Source organism: Pogona vitticeps, chromosome 1 (genome assembly GCF_051106095.1).
Source record: "Pogona vitticeps strain Pit_001003342236 chromosome 1, PviZW2.1, whole genome shotgun sequence".
Taxonomy (NCBI): Eukaryota; Metazoa; Chordata; class Lepidosauria; order Squamata; family Agamidae; genus Pogona; species Pogona vitticeps.
Genome location: NC_135783.1, coordinates 305,924,240 through 305,940,110, shown reverse-complemented (window position 1 = coordinate 305,940,110; position 15,871 = coordinate 305,924,240). Strand labels below are relative to the sequence as shown.

The window sequence follows — 15,871 nt, the reverse complement described above, 5'->3', positions numbered from 1 at the left end:
AGAAACTGACAAACAGCTGTCTCATGCTTATCAGTTTCCCAAATAAAAATCACAATTATAACAAGAAAGTATTTCCAACAAAATATACAACTTTATAACAGAATTCACTAAAGTGGAATTCTAGCGGCAAGTCCTAGTATATTTAGATTCCAAACAGTTCCTAAAATCTTATGCTTACATTTAACCTTTGTGTGCCATTCTCCATACACTGTCAGTTTGGTTAGAATATCTCAGCTACACCTCACAATATGTCAAAAGGAAATAGACACATGCTGTGAGAAGCTGGTAATTTTATAGGGTTCCTCCACCTTTAAAAATCTGTTACTAGGACAAGTCTGGTTTCTAAACTCCTTTTTTGTAGGGAAATTGAGGCAAACATTTTTATGTGACCCTATGGTGTCTGCTCACAAGAAGAATTTATATACATAAGGATAATTAGCACAGTGTTGTGCCCATTACGATATAATAACCGTCAAAAGGGACAAAAAACAGATCAACATCATGCATTGAAATTAAGTGGCATACATAAAAATACTTGCCAACTATGTAAGAAGATAACCGTGTGGTAATAAAGTAAAATTTTACTTATGTTATTTAAAAATTAGCCCCAAATATTCTCGCTGTTTTTTTAAAATATTCTTTATTGTGAACAAAGACTGAAAAAAATTAAAAACATAATGTAAATTAACTTGAAAGTACATAAAGATATAAGTCTTTGTCAATTTAAAGTTCGTAGTAAAAAGATTCTCCTAAATTAAATGGGTACTTAAAATATACTTAAAAATAACTAATGCATTTTTTTAAAAAAATCAGCAGTAATGATAAGTTCAACAAAAGTTATGCTACACAATTTTCACACCTATTTTACAGGTGAAGATGGCAGTATTACTCAATACTGTAGGGGGGAACTAACAGCATTAGGTTTCTTTTAAAATAAATCTTCAGCACCAGTCCAATCTGTCCAGAATTCTACTAGTAAAAAAAAAAAATCTTATACTGGCAATACCTTTAATCTCAGCCTGTTTATCTCAGCTGAACCAATACCCAAGTTTCCTCAAAAGCTCCTACTACTATTTGATGTCATGTAAAAATTCTGTAAGATTTATGAGGCAGAAAAGCAACCTGGATATAAATGTGTGCTTGGAAGTTTAGGAAAGCTCAATGCGGCATGAAGTCATGAGCAAAAGACTCAGGCTACTTATGTTAACCCAACCACATCAGGCTTGGTGCCCGTAGGCAGATTCACAAAAACCATATGTTGTAAATTACCCAGAACAAAGGGAATAACGTTTAAAGGAAATTGTTTCCCAACTTCTGAGTTGTGTGTTAGAGCTTGCCTTTCACTAACTACATGATTTAGCAATACTTGTCCACACGTGTTCGAACACACATACAACTTTCACAAAATATACAGTATATTCTGTAGTAAAGGAGCGTAGCTTTTAACGTCTGCATAAATCTGTCTCTTACGAAAGCCTTTCTTTTGCTGAAATTCATATTTATAAACTGTTGGTACCTAGATTTCTCAAGTATCTGCCTTAGCCAGATGAACTGCAAACTCTCCAAAGCTTTTAGTTGTGCCGGAGCTTGCACCAGGAACACCAGGAAAAGAATAAACTCTACGGAACTTATTATACTAACATTTGAGAGCCCCGTTACATACACGTGGTTTCAAAATATTTAAGCCGATGATATCTCTTGAATTCAGAACTATATAACCAGTTGTAGAGTGATTTATTTAGCATTATTTAATAATATAATAATACTCATGTACTGTCAAATTAATTCTGCTTTACACAACTATTTTCAGGGTTTTCCAGGTAGATAATACTCAGAAGTAGTTTACCATTCCCATCTTCTGGAACTATGTAGCTTGCCCAAGGCCTCACTTGCACAAGGCACAGTGAGGAACTGATCTCCGAACCTCTGGCTCCGCAGCTAGAGACATAACTCAGTGAGCTGTCCAGCCACCTGCTAAGCCTGACTTGATGCTAAAGCACATATGCTCCATGAATGAAGTCCTGGAATCAGGACTGGGTCACTAGTTAATGGATTTCAGATGGGAGGAGTGTGACAGAGCTGACAACATTGGTTGATAGGACTACTGATGGGTCTCATTGATTGAGGTCAATGTAACTCAGGCACCTCAGTCAAACAAAGTGAGCTAAAAGCTACCACTGCATCGCACTAGAGGAGATCTATGACTTACAGTAAGGGCTGATTTGTCAGTTACTATTCATTGAACAGCTAGGATCTTTTTTTTTTCCTTTCTTTTTTGTGTGTGTGAAAGCGAAGCAATGATCAGGTGTGCAAGCAGGCATGGAGCTGGCACTCATTAATTAGCCAATCATTCTTCATGACTTCTTTTGTGCATAAAGAAAAAACAAATAGGACTGTGGTCAATAGGTCTAATCTAACTGGTAGTAACAAGTGAATTTAGCATATTGGCTTTTTTTTAACCAACTAATATGAAAGAATACTGCTTTGTGTGTTTCCTCCTTACAGAACCTTTTCAATAATTTGAAAGGCAGTTCAAATCCTTAAAATGACTGGTCATATTGAAAGCAGTTAGTAGTGATGGGAAAGAGATAAGAATCTGTAAACCAATAGATTAGAGAGAAGCAATATGCTACACTAGTATGTATTGTCATAATCACTATTTTACTTAGGCACAGAAACACTTATTTTCTTCCAGTTATGAGGTTAAAGCAGACAATGAGATCACAAGAATATTCTATTTTCGCTTTTTTGGCCAGAAAAGATTCACCTTTTCCTGACAGCAAATATCACCCTTCCTAAGAAACATCTGTGGGAGATTCCTTCCACAAATGTGGCAGCCCTCAATTTGTTGGCTAGTAATCAAATGCAAACTGAAACATCTGTGCACCAGATGTAGAGAACTACGTATACTACTACTGCCTGACTATATGAAATTTGTGAAGTATGTCAGTTACTTGGGTTTATAGTAGACTCAAGGTACAAATTTCTCCTGGAAAAAAATGTGTATCACTTTTAAGAAGTACTATGGTTTCTTCTTATTGTCTGTTTTTCATATTGCCCTTAATCTTATGTGAACATCTATAAATATGATGGTTTTTGAGATTCAAAAAGCTGTGGAGCATTAATATAATGACAGGGTTTGGTTTCAAATTGTTTCTTCAGACACAGATTTTCATTGGCATTCTGTAAACAGCACTATAGCGTTTATCTTGAATGTAAAATGTCTCCGATTCAGACTCCCAAGAAGGGCTGGAGAGATTCTTGTGTAAAAGGCTAAATTCACAATCCTATTTTTTTATGTGTCTGTATTAAGATAATCATTTAAGCAATGCCTCTCTTTTAGAAGGCTCCACGTAGTGCCTGATCTTGCTATATCAGGCATGTGACTCGTTGCATGTAGCAGGGTCCACAGGAATGGAAAAACTGGTGCGCAAATGCCCCACAGTGTACAGATTTCTTCCAACTGGATTTTGGCCTGAAGAACTAATGCCAGCCAGCCAGTAGACTACTGCCAAAAAATGTGACTTAGTATAAGACAGCTTCTTCCTATTCTTGTATTAGTTGCAGTTGGTATAAAATGAAAACGTATATTCCCTCCCACTCCAATACAATTATCTTCTGTTTTACACATGTAGTTGGAGAATAGATGCCATATGTAACAAGCATTATGATAATTAATACTTAGTTCTTGTACGATAAATTATCTATTCAGGTTTTAATCTGTGTAGTTAAACTAAACCTGCAACGAGGGGGAAGGCTAAGCTTGCCTCCTACTTCACTCTTGCGACTTCAGACTGTCACGATCCACATGAGAAGAACAAATCTTCACATGAAGAAGCTCTCCTCTTTCCCAACTGTTCTCTCCTCACCAGGAGAGCAATGACAGTGGAGGAAGGAGCTACCTTGCTCCCCTCCTCATGTGTTTCCTTAATTTAGAACATCTGAACAGACCTTCTATCTGTCTGCCTGTCCCTCTGTTTGCTTATCTGTCTGTCTACCTAACTATCTAATTTCTACACTGGCCACCTGTCAACAGCAGGATGCAGTCTTTATCTACAAAGGTTCATGATTATTCTATGCCTTTAATGGATTAAGGTAAAAAGACCTGGCAGCAGTCATTGTCCAAAATTGAAACAATTTAAATATATCAGCAGAATAAAATGTGTTTATGAGAATTGTGGTGTATGCGTGTGTGTGTGTGTGTCTGTCTTTTTGTGTGTGCATGCCATGAGAGACTGTGCCGTCCTCCAAGGTCCAAGGATGAGCTTATGTGAGTCCCTGAGTCCCTGAAAGCTGCACATGGATCCATTGCTCCTTCCAACCTGTTCCCATCCTAACCTCAGGCCATCCTATTTTGGATAGTCCCAACACCAAATTCTCCTTATGAAGTACTCTGTAACCATTACTGGCCCTTCTGGAACAGATGTACCTTGAAAGAGGAACAAAGCAAAGTTTGGGAATATAATCTTAATTTACAAAGTAAGCTTGGGGTAACTTTGTTATTTAAAAAGTGATTTACTGTTATTCCACGTAACTCACTGGCCAAATGTAATGCATAATATTACTTATTAGTAAAGATCTGCTAATACGTTACAAAGTTGAACTTTTTTTTGAAAATAATTTGAAAATTTTCAAAATAATTTGAAAATATCTCCAAAATGGCCAAGAATTCCCCAAATCATTTCTCAAAATGCAGTTTTTATGTGACAAATAAATGTTATAAATCACTAAAAAAAACCTGTGATGTCAGCATTATTGATGGTAAAAGTGTTACTCCCCCTCAAAAGGAACTACAAAGCAGCATTGCATTTCAGATGTCACTTCCAAAGTCTCTGAGCAGTACTGAATCATTTTCTATACGTAGATATGAACCTGACATAAGCACTGCCTTTTAAATCAGTAACACAAATACAGGATGCTTTGTTATTCTGTTTTGGTTTATGAATTCTCTCTCTCTCTCTCTCTTTTTAAATCATTATTCTTTTCCAATTATTCCTACTATTAAGGGTGTTTATATAGAGAACAAAAAATTAGTATCTTCCATTGAAATGTGTTTCTGAAAGCTTTTATTTAATAAACAAACAAATTGGCATTTGTAGTTCTAAGAAGGCTTTCCCTTCTAGCTCCATTGCATCAACAAGAGATGTACTGTATTTATTGGATATCTGTACCAAAGTGACACTTTCAGTACTTTCTAGAACAGGATTGGCAAGTATCTCTCAAATGAAGGCTGACAAAAAACGTATCCAACTGCTTAGAGCATCTTCCCTACATAAACATCCTACATGTTCAGGACTTTTGAGTAATGAAAAATGTTAGTTAAGGAAGGGCTAGAACAGGGGTTCAAAAAGATGTGCATGCTGTGGAGAAAGTCTGAATAAAGTGCATCTCGCTATCCTTTTTCGTAATACTACACAACTATGGTTTTCCCAGTGAAATTGGCAGAGGGTAGACTCTGGAGAAAAGCTTTTTCACACAAAACACAGTGAATTTAGGAAAGTCATTGTAATCACAGGATGGGTTGATGATCAGTAGCTTAGTTATCTTAAAAGTGGATTGGAAGAAATAACACAAGATGGAGGCCATGCACTGTGTACATACTGGGACAGCTAAAGGCAGCCTCTACTTCTGAACTGCAACTGCAAGGAAAGCAGGGTAGGGGTAGTGAAACAAGGTTATTGCCTTTATGCTACAAGTTTCCATTTCTTTTCCAGGGAGGCTTTCCACACTGAGCCCAGCTGACCACTGTCCCCCACTTTTTCTTTCCCCTCCTCTTCTTCCCACCACTCTTTTTCTCTCCATCCACTCTTGGTTCATGTGATTAGTCAGTGCCATCTGTTTTCTTTCTCTTTTTTATGGTTATTGTTGCTGTTTTTAATATTTCTATTTTTATTATTATTTTCTATTATATGTGTTGTAACCTGCCCAGAATAGTGTCGTGACACTAATGGGAGTGGGATACTAAATGAATGAATGAATGAATGAATGAATGAATGAATGAATGAATGAATGAATGAATGAATGTTTGCCTGACCATTCAGAAAACAAGATGCTGGAACAGACAGGCTTTTTGTCTGATCCAGCAGGTAAACTCTTTTATTAAGAAACAAAATGTGGAACGACTCTTAATATCTAGAATTGAAAAGCATAGCCAAGAAAACATATGGTCACTACACTTCAGAAAGTATATTGTAGAGTAGAAAAGGCACAGATGATAGGAATCAAGATACTAAGGAAACAGGAACAATGTTTTTATAGATGACAACATTTGAGGCTGCTTAGTTTGCGGGGGGGGCAAAAGAGAGAAATGGTAGACGTACATAATCGTATGGATGGTCTGCAGGAAGTTGCACTCGAACCTGGGATAACCTGCTGAAGCTGAATATTGGGATGTTCAGGACAGATCAAAAGAAATATTTCTTCACATATTATTAAACTGTGGAAGTCACTGCCACAATATATAATGATATCTGCCAAGTTAGACAGCTTTAAGAGAATTAAATAAATTTCCTATGGTGAAGGCTGTCAATGGAATTTCTCAGGATAGCTATACATCACTTCCAGTATCAGAAGCAGCGTGGCTTCATATATTAGTTGCTGGAATGAAAGGAAAGGTATGCTACACTAAAGTCTTTTTTCTAGGATCCCCAAGGGCAGCCTGTTGTGATAAAGTCTCCATGCACAAAATCCCAATGAAAACAGAAGCAACATTCACCTTGTTGTATGTCTTTCATCTCCAAGTGTAAACTGGATATCAAAATTCCCACAGCTTGCGATCTCTTTCCATCCAACAATTTGATAATCTGGAAATAAAAATAACTGCTCAGTTTTAAATGTCCTTATAAATGTGAAAAGCAAAGCAAAACTGAGAATTTCAGCCACCCCAAAATCCTATGAAGAAGGCTGCAATGTAAATCAAATAAACAACCATAATATTTGTGAATTAATTAAATTGAGTTACATTATCACATCTGCCCTTTTTGAAATATTTCACCATTTAAAAAAGAAATTATATAGACTAGAAATGTGGAGAAGATTGACAAAAATCTATATTCTCATGATTTTGGGCTTTGCACCATGTTGAGAACCACAAACGACTATTCTATCATATTAATGTAATTCCTCAGAACCACCATGGCAGCAAGCCATGAATAACTGTGAAATCATTTATTTGCAAAATAGCTAATTTTGCACAAAACTGATTATTTTTAAAAAAACAATATAGCCAATTTTGGCTATTTGTCAATGTCAGGCGTCTTGTAGGACCAATAAGAACTTATCAGAGTTCATGCCACTGAGAAGTGGAATTTTGGTGTGCCTTTTCTTCACCTACAGAACAGAATTATTGTAAGTTTATACCAGTGATTCCCAACTTTGGATCCCCTGATGTTCCTGGACTACAACTCCGAGAAATCCTGGCTAGCACAGCCAGTGGTGAAGGCTTCTGGGAGTTTTAGTCCAAGAATATATCAGGACTCAAGGTTGGGAATCACTGGTGTAGACTATCCTGGAGATAATAGGCCCCCTTAGTTAGGTGACAATATAAAAATCCATATCAAGATGAGAGAAAGAAAAAAAATCCTCTGCACTGTTCTATGAACTGAATGTATGCACAAGGACTTTACAGCCAGGTGAATGAAGTCATACAGTTTAACATGATGTTTCTGTAACATACACAGCATTTGATATGAAAATCCAGCAAGTAAGCATTAAATAGAATAATTTTCAAGATAATTTTATGGCACATCAACTCTCAAAACACAAAAATATCATCAAATGAACACGATCCACTCAAGGAAATGTAGTTGTGCCTCACACTAAATTTATTAGGGAAGAGTTTTAGTTATACTTTATTTTCCCCACTAAAATCAATACTATTTAGATCTGTTTAACTCTAATTGCAATGTTCTCAATTCTAATTTTAATTTTAAGAATACAAGCTAATTGAGCATAATGAGAGTAATTTATAGACTTTTTTGTGCTTAAACTCTTAGAAGAAAAGTTATCAGGAACCAAATTCTAGTTAAATGGTGAGTTTATTGTAGACATTTCTCAGGTTATACATGTTATTTGATGAACTTGCCAGCATTAACATCTAATAGGGGTAATTATAGGCTTAAGTAGAGTGCAATTTGTATAGCATTCACTGACCTGTAGACTGACCCTTTTCAGAGTAAAATTCATAGGCTGTCATAAACCCCATTAGACATGCCTAGTTTGAGGTAAAATCGTTCCAGACGATACCTCATACAGCCAATATGACATCTGAAACTACTACACTGAGATGCCTCTGCAAATTGTCGGTATCCAAGATATGATCAGACTTAGCTCACACAACCTTCCCTCTCTAGTATCTTATTTTGAACTGCAAATGCCTTTAATATGACATAATATAAAAATAATAGAGGTTCAGTTCAGAGCAAAGTAAGTTTTATATTCATAGTCCTTTATGGGAAGAAATACATATGGTCAGAATTCTGAAACTAGGTAGCACAGGCTACCTGGAATAACTGGACCAAAATGATAAAACGTTTTATTAGTCTGGTATTTTTCACACTGGATACCAGGAAAGCAGTTACCAACAATTTTTATATATATATTAATTGTATTTTAATTGTTATGAATTTTTATTGTATTTTAAATGTTGTAAGCCGCCCAGAGACCTTTGGGTAGTGTGGGCGGCATATAAAACAAACAAACAAACAAACAAACAAACAAACAAACAAACAAACAAACAAACAAACAAATAATAGAAATAACTTAAGTCAGGTTATTTGCCACCAACAAAGAATTATAATGCACACAAAGGTATTAATTACCTTAAACTCTCTCAAGTTTTTCCCTTTCAAGCTAGCACTTGAAATGCAAACTGTTTGCTTGAGATGTAGATATATGTGGAAGCTTAAATTCTAATGCTAGTAACACCCATAAGAATTAATTAATAAACTATGGATGCAGTGGCTTTCCAGATGTTGCTATGCTCTAGTTCCTATTGGAGCAATGGCAACAATTTATAGACTCTAGATTATAGAAGGCTATACAGTGGGGTCTCTACTCAAGAACGTACCTACTTAAGAACAATCCAACTTAAGAACAGCTCCATTTGCTAAATTTTGCTTCTACTTGAGAACAGAAATCCAAGATAAGAACAGGAAAAAAAAACCTTTCCTGCTCTTTTTTTAACCTTAGGTCATCTTAGGTTAAAAAAAAATCTCCCCCTAGTGGTAGAGTACGTATTAACCAGCTTTGCATTAGTTCCTATGGGAACTAATGCTTCAATGTACGAACGCACCTCTACATAACAAAAAAACAGCCAGAACGGATTAATTGGTTTTTAGTCCATTCCTATGGGAAATTTTACTTCAACTTAAGGACGTTTCAACTTAAGAACACCATTCCAAAACGGATTAAGTTCTTAAGTAGAGGTTCCACTGTATATTCTCTACTACTGAATGTTATCTATCTATCTATCTATCTATCTATCTATCTATCTATCTATCTATCTATCTATCTATCTATCTATCTATCTATCTATCTATCTATCTAACTAACTAACTAACTAACTAACTAACTAACTTATATGCTGCCCACACTACTCAAAGGTCTCTGGGCAGCTTACAACAAATTAAATACATTAAAAGAGATAAAACAATTAAAATGCCATTAAAATATATACCCTAAACTATTTACCTAATACTGTACTTAATGTAGGAACACAAATGCCTAATAATCAACATAGAAAAGGAAAATAATTTAATAAGTTTTGAGAGACTTGTGATAGATAAAGCTTCTTAGATAATGTTTTGTTTTCAATGGGTGGTGTCAAGAGCAAGAAAATATGGTAAAAGTCTGTTGAAAATCATGGTCCCAAGGGACTATTTGCCTCATTACTTATTTCAGGAAAATAAGGCTTTAGGGCAAAAAGGAAGAAAGATTATTTTTGGCAGGAAATCACTGAAGGTCCTAAATCTAGATCATGAGCTTGTTCCAGATCAGAGCCCAATAATCACTTTGAATTCAAATACATTAGACCAGTTTAAGAAAAGTTTCTTTTAGAAGCATGTTTACTATCCTGTAGCTCATCAGCTTGATTCCAGATCTGGTACTCTTAAACCTAACTGGTTTCAACTGGAATATTATTTAATTAAGGTATTAGTATATAAAATCCTATTGAGACTTAATTATCTGAGAGACTCTTATCTGATCTTTGAAGTCATCTGAAGAAGCCTTCTAGGTAGTGTCATGTGTTCTTGAGGTGTCCTCCACAGTCAATCGGAGCCAGTCATTTAGCATGATGAGGGGCAACCCACTACGTGGAACAGCCATCCCTCTGATATCAGATATGTACCAGCTGTTATGTTATAGTATATGGATAATGTGACTGGCAATCTCCCTTTTATATATTATTCCATATTTTATGCTTGCTTTTCACAATACAGAGTTTGGAAATCTTCCAATATAAGTGGTTTATTGATCGAGAAATAAGTAATACACTCCCTTCCATTACTACTGATGAAGTAACAAACACACCCTCTTTTACAACTCTTAATTTTGGCAATACTGTATAGCCTTATGTCTTAAAATTCATTCTGAAAACAGCACATCAATACTCAAGATGGTTATAATCATGAAATCAGAGCTTGTGACTGCTGAGCAGAACACAGTCAACCAACCACCTATTATACTTGGATTTCATCTTGTGGCATGAAGGCAAGAACAGGAAAGAGTGGAACTGTCAAACATTTTGCAAGGTTGGTAGGCTATAGTTAGCACTGTGAGTCACAAGTTGAGAAAGTATTCAGATTTGCTGAGACAGATTGTTCCGTTTGGGTAAGGAACATTGTTCTCTTTGGTGGCAAGGAATTTCTTGGTCCTCTTGAACACATTCTTGCATTGGTGAGAATTACGTTGAGTGGAAATGCCTTTTATGCACAAAATGGCTCATTTGTTGAGGAAAACATCATTTGCCAAAGACCAGGATGGCAGCTGCTTTACCTAAAATTTGAATCACTAGATGAACAGTTTGCATCTTTATTAATAATCAGCCAGTCATGTGCTTGCTGCACATGGGTGGGTGGGAGTGGGATTAGTTTCTTAAAGGGAAAATGAACTAGAGACAATGTATACAAATTATAGAGCCACTGGGAGGATAGGATAGGATAACTTTATTACAGTCAAGGACCAGCAAGACTAGAACAATATAAAATAAATACATACAATTACAATTTAATAAAACTAAGCAGAATTATACATTCTTCCATTAAAAACCTGATAAATCAACCCCTTCTTTCAGACTAACATCATAATCCGCTAAACTGACTCTATATCTTTAAAATAAGTGCAATGCCGGCCAGTGTCACGTTATAAAAACATTATATTGTCCGTCTTAGATCGCAACCCAAACATCTGGTCACAAATAACTATTGCTGCAGCGCAGAATTTGGCCACTTGTCTTTTAACATAAGAGGTTTTGTCAGAGAAGCAAATTTACATAATATTCCTCTGATTTCCCAGGAGATTTACAGAGAATAGGAAGTAAAAGCTCCATATGTAAATCCTGATAGGAAGTACAATGTAAGAGAAAATGCCCAACTGTTTCGACTTTGGCACTATTACAAGGGCAGAGACAATCTGATGGAGGCAAACCTTGAAATCTTCCCTCCAGAAGCTGAGAAGGTAATACATTAAGTCTAGCTAGTGTAAAAGCCCTTGTGGCTTTAGAGGAGATAAAGGTAATGGTTCCCCTTGACAATTTTTGTCCAGTCGTGTTCAACTCTAGGGGGCGGTGCTCATCCCCGGTTCCAAGCCATAGAGCCAGCGTTTGTCCGAAGACAATCTTCCGTGGTCACATGGCCAGTGCGATTAAGACACAGAACGCTGTTACCTTCCCACCAAAGTGGTCCCTATTTATCTACTTGCATTTACATGCTTTCGAACCGCTAGGTTGGCGGGAGCTGGGACAAGCGACGGGAGCTCACTCCGTCGCGTGGATTCAATCTTACGACTGCTTGGTCTTCTGACCCTGCAGCCCAGGCTTCTGCGGTTTAGCCCGCAGCGCCACCACGTCCCCTTAGAGGAGATAGTACTTGCTAAATTAGAGTCACTGGGAAGGTTGAAGGAGACAGCACATTTTGCTTAAGCAACAGCCTAAATAAATGAGAACAAAGAACTCAGTGAATATTCTTTCCATCCTTACCAGCTAATGAAAGATGTTTTGAGCTCCTGGAAGAATGCATTTTGTGCCCCAGTGACATTATATGTAAACAGCTGACTTCCTAGCTGTTGTCAGTTGATAATAATATTATGCCAGCTGGCAGAGAATGTCTAAGCAACAGATATGGAGGCCAACAGTCTGTCTCTTCTTTGGTTGCTAAATATACCAATGAAAGGGACACAGTATCTCCAGATCCAGTGAAAAGAATGTAAATGCTGTTACCCATATTTTCTTTTACTGTGGAATAAACATGGAGATTAAGCAGTGCCAGCTTTAGACATTTTAAAACTTAAAGCCAAAATACAAGTAGGAAGCAAGGAGAGTAGGAATGTCTAGTTTCCTACTCTTGATATAAGCAGAGATAATCAGAATAATTTCTGGGTCCACAGTATATCTCATGAGTAGATCTGGATCTACAGCTAGACCTCTGATTGTCCTGCAGCTGATCAACACTTTTGACTCCCAAGTGCTTAACAATACCAGCAACATTATAACGGCTATGTTATATTGCAGAAATCGAGAGAGCTGGGGTAGCTGGGAGTAAATTTTTCTGTGTATGGACTGTGAACTCTGCTGAGATCTGGCATATAAAATAAAATGAAAGACTCAAAATAATTTATTTCAAAGTGCATTGTTTCTGCCCTAGGCTCTGGCTGGCAGATCACAGAATTTTAGTTAAAAAATGAAGATCTTGAATAGACATGGGGACAAATAAAAAAAAGAATTGTGATATTCGTGGAAATTGTTGATTCATTAAATATTTGTCTCTTCATATTCATGGGTTCCAGAGACCCCCAGGAATACGAAGGGATGAATACTTCCCCATTTTATTCATCCCCCTGTAATTTTTTTTAAAAGAAAATCATTCTGCCTGACAGGCAGCCACCCACCCCCACAGCCTACCCCCACCTCCTTCCTCTCCCTACCTTAGCTCCCCCCTGCTGACACCCCCTTACTGTAATTGTCACCACTGCTGCTATGGTATCCATCGGGCCTCTGCAGCTACGGTGTGTAAAAAGGGAAACTGGCTGCCCTTTGCAAACATGGCAGCTGCGGCTTCATTTAGGGTAGGGAAGCTGCTGCTGCCATCTTTGGAAATGATTAGGGGGTGTCACATTTTCTCTGCAACCTGCATTTGAATCCATAAGCAAGTTCAAATATGGTTATGAGTAACCTAGCCTTTCTTACCAGATTACTCATAAATATGTTCAAACCCACACGTAAGCTCAAAGATAGGTTGCAGAAAAAAATATAAACATGTCATAGAAATCCTTCCCCTACTCATAACCAGTTGTTTTCAGGCTCTTGTTTTGTAATGAGCATATTCTGATTCAGGACTGAGAAGGCAAACATGCCTAAAGTTTACTCACTGAATGAATGTCAAGTTCCACTGAAAGCTAATGACTCCACCTTTCATGTAATATGTTTAGGACCAAGGATTTTGCAAAATAAAAATTAATAATGTTAATATTTTTAAAGTTCTGCAACAGTGGGCAGTGACCATTCATTGCAACTGCCATGAAATTAATGAAACAATTCAATAGATAAGTAAATATACTCATGAATGGAGGATAAGAGAACTGACTCAAGAACTACGAAAACATTTTTTCAAGAACGCCAAATTTTGCATTATTATTACTCTACAATTACAAAAGGCTGGGAACTTGATGACAGATATATCTTCTTCTTTTCTTTAAAAAAACCCTCTTTATTCAAAATATTGACACTCACCATAAATGAGAACATGTGCTTATAATTACATGAAGCCATTTAGAGATAATGGACAACAGAAAAGCCATTATCTTCAATGTTATTTTCTGTCTTTGATATGATAATCATTGCACTGAAGAGGAAAAAATGATGGATGGGGCCTTATTTATATCATGCAGATGACACAAATTGCTTGACATATACTCCATTCTTTGTAAGAAGAAAATATAATGGCACTGGCTTGGTAGATGTGAACTTTCGTAAGAATAAAAAGAATCAAGCAAATGTAGTAAAATCTAAAATGTTCTTTTACACTTAAATTGAAAAGTCTCTTATCAGGATCTCTTTAAACATTTATCACCTCATACTTGCTTCTCAGTTTTCACAGAAAACTGGGAAATGGTTCTTTAAGTCCATATTAACAGGCCACTGGCTGCCATTCACAACATACTATACGAGTGGTTGAAACCTTGTTGAATTAACTTGACGTTATATCTGTGGTAACTACAATCGTACCAAGGTGGAAGTACTATCCATGAAGCACATCCATCAGCGCATTGTACAACTGATCAAAATGAAAGCTGACAGTGCAATCGACTTACACAGTAGTTGTTGCCAGCATGGAACACCCAGCACATTTGCAATAGTACAACATTATACTGTGTGTATAGTGTGCTATAATGGACAGAGTAATGGACTACAACTCAAGTGATCTGGGTTCGAGGGGTAGAACTGGTAAATCACTCCTTAAACACCTTACTTACCTGAAAAACTCTATGAGTTTTGCCATAAATCAGTTCTGACTGACAATACATGACAACAACATTACATTGCCCCTTGTCAAACAGGATTCCAGCCAGTATTTAGTGTGATCAGTCTCTTTCAATTTCACTTAAGGTATGCATATTTATTCAGAATTTTCCCTAAGGTATGTACTTTATAATCAGAAAACTGCAATGCAAAATTCTGAGAAGTACAAAAACTATGTTCCAGATTGTGTAATGCTGTGATCGGTACACGTTAGGTTTACTGCTATTCACATGCAAACCAATCAAATTTCTCCCTCAACCTTATCTATCACTCAAATTTTAACTCTGTTATGTGTGAAGTGTTAAAATAAATAGCAATGTACCACAGTAAGCATGGTTTCTGTGTAAAGCTTGGAACCATTCTATGATACTTGAAAGCTGTTTCATTTCAAAGTATGCAATTCCTAATTCTGCATCTAGGAAGTATCCTATAAACTGTGGAAATTTTGTTGCTGCTGTTATGTGCGGTCCATTTGACTTCAATTCATAGCAACCCTATGAATGAGAGATCCCCAAATGTCCTGTTCTCAACAGCTCTTGCAAATTCAAGCCTGTGGCTTTGTTTAGTGAGTCAAACCAGTGAGTTCTCCTCTTTTCCTGCTGCCTTTCCCAGCATTATTGTCTTTTCCAGAGAAACCTGTCTTCTCATTATGTGTCCAAAGTAGGACAGCCTCAATTTCAACATTTTCGCTTCCAGAGATAGTTTATGCTAGATTTGACCTAGGATCCACTTCTTTGTCTATCTGGCAGCCCAGGATATGCACAAAGCTCTCATCCAGTGCCGCATTTCAAACAAATCAATTACCAGTGGTGCCCCGCATAGCGAGGTTAACCCGTTCTGGATTAACCTTCGCTATGGGGAAACATCGCTATATGGAACGGAAAAGCCCATTGGAACACATTTAACTTCGTTTAATGCATTCCAAATGGGCACAAAACTCACCGTTCTGCAATGTTTCCCCCATCCGGCTGCCATTTTCGCGCCCTCGGTAAGAGAGGGCAGGGCGCGAAAACGCTGCGCACGGCCATTTCGGGTGTCTGGCAGCCATTTTGGAACTGCCAAACAGCTGATTGAAAAAAATCGCTAAGCAAAAATCGGTAAGCGAAGCGATTTTCGCCCATTGGAACTGTCGGTATG

General features: G+C 37.0%; 1 protein-coding gene across 2 annotated transcripts in view; it reads right to left on the bottom strand.

Annotated features, from left to right (window-relative positions):
• FMN1 (formin 1) overlaps positions 1–15,871 on the bottom strand; it is a 240,870-nt gene that overhangs the window by 84,422 nt on the left and 140,577 nt on the right. For both annotated transcript variants that reach the window (XM_020806176.3, XM_020806175.3), the window contains exon 6: positions 6,716–6,803. In XM_020806176.3, the coding sequence (XP_020661835.3) occupies positions 6,716–6,803 (88 nt within the window). The remainder of the gene's footprint in view (positions 1–6,715; positions 6,804–15,871) is intronic.